The sequence below is a fragment of the Tupaia chinensis genome, unplaced genomic scaffold (assembly GCF_000334495.1).
Source record: "Tupaia chinensis unplaced genomic scaffold, TupChi_1.0 Scaffold000066_1, whole genome shotgun sequence".
NCBI classification, from domain to species: domain Eukaryota; kingdom Metazoa; phylum Chordata; class Mammalia; order Scandentia; family Tupaiidae; genus Tupaia; species Tupaia belangeri.
Window position 1 is genome coordinate 610,718 of NW_006159525.1, and position 6,867 is coordinate 617,584.

The following is a 6,867-nucleotide window of genomic DNA, read 5'->3' on the forward strand; positions in this document are numbered from 1 at the left end:
AGAGACAGAAAGGAAAAGAAGAAATTCTGGGGCTCCTACTTGTAGGTGGCACAATCGTCCACATAGACAATTCCAAGGCATCTACAAAAACACTCCCTGGAACTAATGAGTGAGTTCAGGATATGCACAGGATACAGGACCAACACATAAAATCAATTATATTCCCATATACCTGCTGTAAATCACTGGAAATTACAATTTAAATACAATAACACTATACTCAAAAAAAAAAAAGATACTTCAATGTAAATCTAACAAAACATGTACAGAACTTACAGGCTGAAAACAATAAAACACTGAGAGAAGAACTCAAACAAAATCTGAATAATAAAGAGACATATTATGTCTCCACTTAGTATAAAGGTCAGTCCCCCCAAACTGATACATAGCTTAATGCAATTCCTATCAAAATTGTAGCATGATTATTTTTATGGACATAGACAAGAGTACTCTAAAATTTATATAGAAAGGCAAAGGATCTGTAATAATACAAACATTTTTGAAAAAGGATACTGAAGTGGGAAGAATTAGTCTATGATTTTAAAAGGTTTTATAAAGTTATAGTAATCAAGAGGAAGATAATCTATTATCAGAGAGACACACAGATTAATAGAATATAATAATAATAATAAACAAAAATAGACGTGCACAAATAAACCCAACAGATGTTTGTCAAAAGTTTAAAGCAATTTGGGACCAGCAGTTAGCGTAATGGCTATGTCGCTGAACTCCCATGTAGCTTGCTGCGGTTCAAGTCCTGGACCCAGTGGCTTAAACTCACGCCAGGCGCGTGTGTGTGTGTGTGCCCAAGATCCCCAGAGGAGAATGAAGGAGAAGGGATTGAGGCATGGCCATCTCTCCTGGAGGGTAATTTCTCACATTTTCTCTCTCTCTCTCTGTCTTTCTGACAAGCGCACACACCCTGTAGCAAAAATCTCTCAAAAAAAAAAAAAGTTTAAAGCAATTTAGTAGAGTCTAGCCCTTTCAACAAATACTGGAGCAATTGATGTCCATGGGCAAAAAATTTCAAAACAAAAACAAAAAACCTTCAATCAAAACCTCCTACTTTATTTATATATAAAAAAAAAACCCATTGTGTAAAATAGGCTCATATAACATGTAAAACTATGAAGATTTTGGAAAGAGAAAATAGGAGAAAATCTCCAGGACCTTGGGCATGGAGAAGAGTTTATAGACCTAACATCAAAGCATGTGCTGAAGAAGGAAAAAAAGATAAATTGGGTCTTATCAAGATCTAAAATTTTTGCTTTACAAAAATCCCCACTTATAAGAGGATAAAAACATTCCCTAAAGAAAATATTTGCAAACAGCTTATCTGACAAAGGACTCATTTCTAGATGATACAAAGAACTACAACAATTTAACAGTTAAAATAATTCTAACAATGATCCAATTAGAAAATGAGCAGAACACATGAAGAGACATCCCATCAAAGAAGGTCTGTGGATGAAAACATGTTCAAGGGACCAGCAGTTAGCCTAATGGCTATGTCGCTGGACTCCCACGTAGTCGACCGCGGTCTGAGTCCCCAACTCAGTGGCTTAAACTCATGCTGGGCGCATGTGTGTGCATGTCCAAGATCCCAAGAGGAGAATGGAGGAGAAGGGATTGCGGCGTGGACATGGCCCCAGCGGAGGGGATGATTTCTTGCTTTCCATCTCTGTCTCTCTGTCTCTCTCTGTCTGTCTGGTGAGCACATGCGCCCTATAGCAAAAGCCTCTCCAAAAAAAGAAAAGAAAACGCACTCAAAGTATATAGCACTAGGACCTTCCAAATGAAACCATGAGGAGATACTACTGCACATTCATAGTACGGCTACAGTAAAAACAGTGGAAGGCCAAAGGTAGATGCAGAAGCCCTGGATACACGGCTGCTGTGGATGCGAAGTGTTACAGCCATTGCAGAAAAAGATTGGCAGTTTCTTAAAAGTTAAACGTGCACCTACCCTTTACCCAAGTAATTGAGATGCCTGGGCACTTCTCCCAAGAAATGAAGACTTGGGCTCACACAAAAGCCTGGACATAAATGTTTGCTACAGTTCTATTTGCAACAGCCAAGCTGGACGCAGCCCAGGTGCCCCTCAACAGATGAATGTTCAAACCAGTGGTGGTACTCCTGTGCATAGAGTACCACCCAGCGATGGACAGGAATAGACCTGGGTACTCCCGTGCGTAGAATACCACCCAGCGATGGACAGGAATAGAACTGGTTACTCCCGTGCGTAGAGTACCACCCAGCGATGGACACGAATAGACCTGGGTACTCCCGTGACAGGAATAGACCTGGGTACTCCCGTGCGTAGAGTACCACCCAGCGATGGACAGGAATAGACCTGGGTACTCCCGTGCGTAGAGTACCACCCAGCGATGGACAGGAATAGACCTGGGTACTCCCGTGCGTAGAGTACCACCCAGCGATGGACAGGAATAGACCTGGGTACTCCCGTGCGTAGAGTACCACCCAGCGATGGACAGGAATAGACCTGGGTACTCCCGTGCGTAGAGTACCACCCAGCGATGGACAGGAATAGACCTGGGTACTCCCGTGCGTAGAGTACCACCCAGCGATGGACAGGAATAGACCTGGGTACTCCCGTGCGTAGAGTACCACCCAGCGATGGACAGGAATAGACCTGGGTACTCCCGTGCGTAGAGTACCACCCAGCGATGGACAGGAATAGACCTGGGTACTCCCGTGCGTAGAGTACCACCCAGCGATGGACAGGAATAGACCTGGGTACTCCCGTGCGTAGAGTACCACCCAGCGATGGACAGGAATAGACCTGGGTACTCCCGTGCGTAGAGTACCACCCAGCGATGGACAGGAATAGACCTGGGTACTCCCGTGCGTAGAGTACCACCCAGCGATGGACAGGAATAGACCTGGGTACTCCCGTGCGTAGAGTACCACCCAGCGATGGACAGGAATAGACCTGGGTACTCCCGTGCGTAGAGTACCACCCAGCGATGGACAGGAATAGACCTGGGTACTCCCGTGCGTAGAGTACCACCCAGCGATGGACAGGAATAGACCTGGGTACTCCCGTGCGTAGAGTACCACCCAGCGATGGACAGGAATAGACCTGGGTACTCCCGTGCGTAGAGTACCACCCAGCGATGGACAGGAATAGACCTGGGTACTCCCGTGCGTAGAGTACCACCCAGCGATGGACAGGAATAGACCTGGGTACTCCCGTGCGTAGAGTACCACCCAGCGATGGACAGGAATAGACCTGGGTACTCCCGTGCGTAGAGTACCACCCAGCGATGGACAGGAATAGACCTGGGTACTCCCGTGCGTAGAGTACCACCCAGCGATGGACAGGAATAGACCTGGGTACTCCCGTGCGTAGAGTACCACCCAGCGATGGACAGGAATAGACCTGGGTACTCCCGTGCGTAGAGTACCACCCAGCGATGGACAGGAATAGACCTGGGTACTCCCGTGCGTAGAGTACCACCCAGCGATGGACAGGAATAGACCTGGGTACTCCCGTGCGTAGAGTACCACCCAGCGATGGACAGGAATAGACCTGGGTACTCCCGTGCGTAGAGTACCACCCAGCGATGGACAGGAATAGACCTGGGTACTCCCGTGCGTAGAGTACCACCCAGCGATGGACAGGAATAGACCTGGGTACTCCCGTGCGTAGAGTACCACCCAGCGATGGACAGGAATAGACCTGGGTACTCCCGTGCGTAGAGTACCACCCAGCGATGGACAGGAATAGACCTGGGTACTCCCGTGCGTAGAGTACCACCCAGCGATGGACAGGAATAGACCTGGGTACTCCCGTGCGTAGAGTACCACCCAGCGATGGACAGGAATAGACCTGGGTACTCCCGTGCGTAGAGTACCACCCAGCGATGGACAGGAATAGACCTGGGTACTCCCGTGCGTAGAGTACCACCCAGCGATGGACAGGAATAGACCTGGGTACTCCCGTGCGTAGAGTACCACCCAGCGATGGACAGGAATAGACCTGGGTACTCCCGTGCGTAGAGTACCACCCAGCGATGGACAGGAATAGACCTGGGTACTCCCGTGCGTAGAGTACCACCCAGCGATGGACAGGAATAGACCTGGGTACTCCCGTGTGTAGAGTACCACCCAGCGATGGACAGGAATAGACCTGGGTACTCCCGTGCGTAGAGTACCACCCAGCGATGGACAGGAATAGACCTGGGTACTCCCGTACGTAGAGTACCACCCAGCGATGGAAAGGAATAGACTTGACACACAGAACAACCTGCAGAGTTCCAGAAAATTCTAAGTTGTGCATGAAGAGCCAGTCCAGGGCTGCGCACTGTTCAGCTGCATTTACACGACATTCTCAAAACAACGAATCATAGAACAGGAGAACAGATCAGTGACCGCTAGAGGTTAAGGGGATGAGACAGAGAGAAGGTGGGCAGGAGGGAGGGAGAGCGGCTGCCAGGGCTTCCCGTGGTGCGGAGGTGCCCTGGACCTGGCCCAGTTCTCATCAGTCCCCTATGATTTGCAAGATGCGACTATTGGGGGAAACTGGGCAGAAGGTACATGGGTCTCTCTGGACTCTGTCTTACGACTCTGTATTGTGGATCTATGGTTACCGCAAAGCGAAAAAGCTAACACGTAGAATAATAAATTAGTAAATAGGCTCAAAATGAGTTCAGGGAGCGTCCATAATTTACCTAAAACTGTGGCCTTCTCAGTGGACACCACAGCCTACCCTGTGGAAGCACTCACGTCGCACACCACACAGCTTGAGGTAGTTCCCTCTTCCCCTAACTCAGCAGTCTCACATTTAGGGGACCTCAGTGGCCACCCTATGGATAAAGCTGCACCGTGCTAGGAATAAAAGTGATTGCAAAGAAACCGCGATGAAAACACGAAAGCCTGCAAGGAGCTCCCTTGTGGTTGCAAGTCGGAGCTGAGGAAAAGCTTTCTATCAATGCCCAAGCCAGCTCTGGACACCCCTGTGTGTCCTTCCCACACAGCTCAGCCACCCCTGCCCTGCCCACCCAGGAGCGCAGGTGGAATTCCCCGACCTGACTCACAAGAGCAGCTTTGGAGTCTACGCTGACGTCCTGCAAACTCCGGGACCTTAGACCAGTCATTTGAAGGCTCTGTGCTGTATTTTTCTCACTTAAAAAGTGGGGCCCATGTTCGTTTGTTCAAAGGACTGGATGAGACAACGGGTTCGGTGTGTCTGGATGTGGCAGGGTTTCGGTTTTTTTCCCTGGCCACACAGGGGCCTCCCTACTCCCTTCACCCATCTTGGTCCTCCTGGGTGGTACTCTCCACCAGGAGAAAAGTCTCTCTGGTTGGCTCGTTCACTCATACCTCATTTCCCCTCGGCAGTTCCGCAGCATCCGTCAGCCAGGTCCTTGTGGTTGAACTGCTCCTGGGGGCCCTCCTGCAGGAACCCCCCCAACTTCCCACACATGCAACGAAAGCAGATCTCCGCGCCCCAGCTTCTAAGCATTTCCTCGCAGACCCAAAGCTGCTGCAGACCCTGGACTATGTCCTAAACACCAGCTCGAGGCACGTCATGTGTGCCGGTCCCGACATGTATGGTGTCCCAGCTGGCTGACCACACCATTTCTCTAAGGTGCTTCCTGGGCCCGGGTGCACTCGGCAGACAACGTCTGGTTTCAGGCTCACAGGAAGATCTGCTACAGCAAAGGGGAAGGCTGCTGCTTCTCAGGACGCCGCCCTCGGCTCTCGGCTCATCTGGGTGCTGGCAACCCACACATGGGGATAATTCACGGTCCATTGGCCCTTAAAGTCTCCCTGACCGAGGCCACCCTTGGGCAGCTACTCAGGAGAGCACCCATTCGTAGGGTCTCTGCCAAATATCTCCACATTCAGATGAGCCTGCAGAGGTGCAGGTTTTAGGTTCTTCGTCTAATATAGTGGAAGTGTCCAACCAATTCACACCTGTGGTTTAACTAGGTCCGTTACTGGGGGGAAGCAGCTTATGAAGCAATACATTTCCATTAAACACTCTCCTGTTTCATAGAGCATGGATCGTGGGCCTAGTGTCTGACAGCCATTATGAACTGCAATAGCAGCGTGGTGTTATGCACACCAGAGAATTACTGAACTGGGCCGACCCCAGCTTTACATAGCATTTTCTTTAACTGTAGGCTTGAAGACAAATATGTCGTTAAGAACACAGGGTGACAGAGTTTGGGTTTTTTTAGGACAAAACTGACGTTTTACATATACTTATGTTGTAGTGTTACATACCTTCATGAAGAGTGTTGTCTTTTCAGCCAATGAGGTTCCAGTTCAAATACAGATGACCTGCCCAGCCCTGGGAAAGGTCCAGAGGCCCAGCAAGGTCGGACGGGCTGGCCACCCGAGGTCCAGCCAGGGAGCCCCGCACTCGCTGTGCAGGGAACTGGTGACTGCCTGCCGAGACGGCGCCCCAGTGTCCCCCTACAGCTCCCGCTGCAGGCTGCATCTCAGAGGACAGAGAAATGCTCCCAGCGCCTCAGAAAACGCAGTCGGGGGGACAGCCTCCACTGCCTGGCCTGCGCGTGGGCTCCGAGTGGACTGAGAAGAGCCCCATGCCGAGAAACCCGGAGACTCATGCAGCGACAGAACTTGGTCTGGCTCTGAAGTAGGAAGTCAGTGATTTTCTATACGTTACTTAACGTCTCAGCAGCAGCCCTTAGAAAACAGGAAGAGAGACGCAGAGAAGAAAAAAAAAAAAAAAAGAGCCACAGCTCAAGTCTTGGTAATGGCGGTGACTGATCCCTGAGGGCTAAGCAGAGAACAGGCTGCTGCCCGGGGCACAGGGGTGTGTGGACGCCGCAGCCCCCAGTGGGGCCGGGGCCCGAATATGCGGGTTTTCAT

General features: G+C 50.2%; 1 protein-coding gene across 2 annotated transcripts in view; it reads right to left on the reverse strand.

Annotated features, from left to right (window-relative positions):
- ZNF831 (zinc finger protein 831) overlaps window positions 1-6,628 on the reverse strand; it is an 89,987-nt gene extending 83,359 nt beyond the window's left edge. For both annotated transcript variants that reach the window (XM_027766274.1, XM_027766275.1), the window contains exon 1: window positions 6,256-6,628. In XM_027766274.1, the coding sequence (XP_027622075.1) occupies window positions 6,256-6,261 (6 nt within the window). In that variant the 5' untranslated portion in view covers window positions 6,262-6,628. The remainder of the gene's footprint in view (window positions 1-6,255) is intronic.
- Window positions 6,629-6,867: the final 239 nt, after the last annotated feature.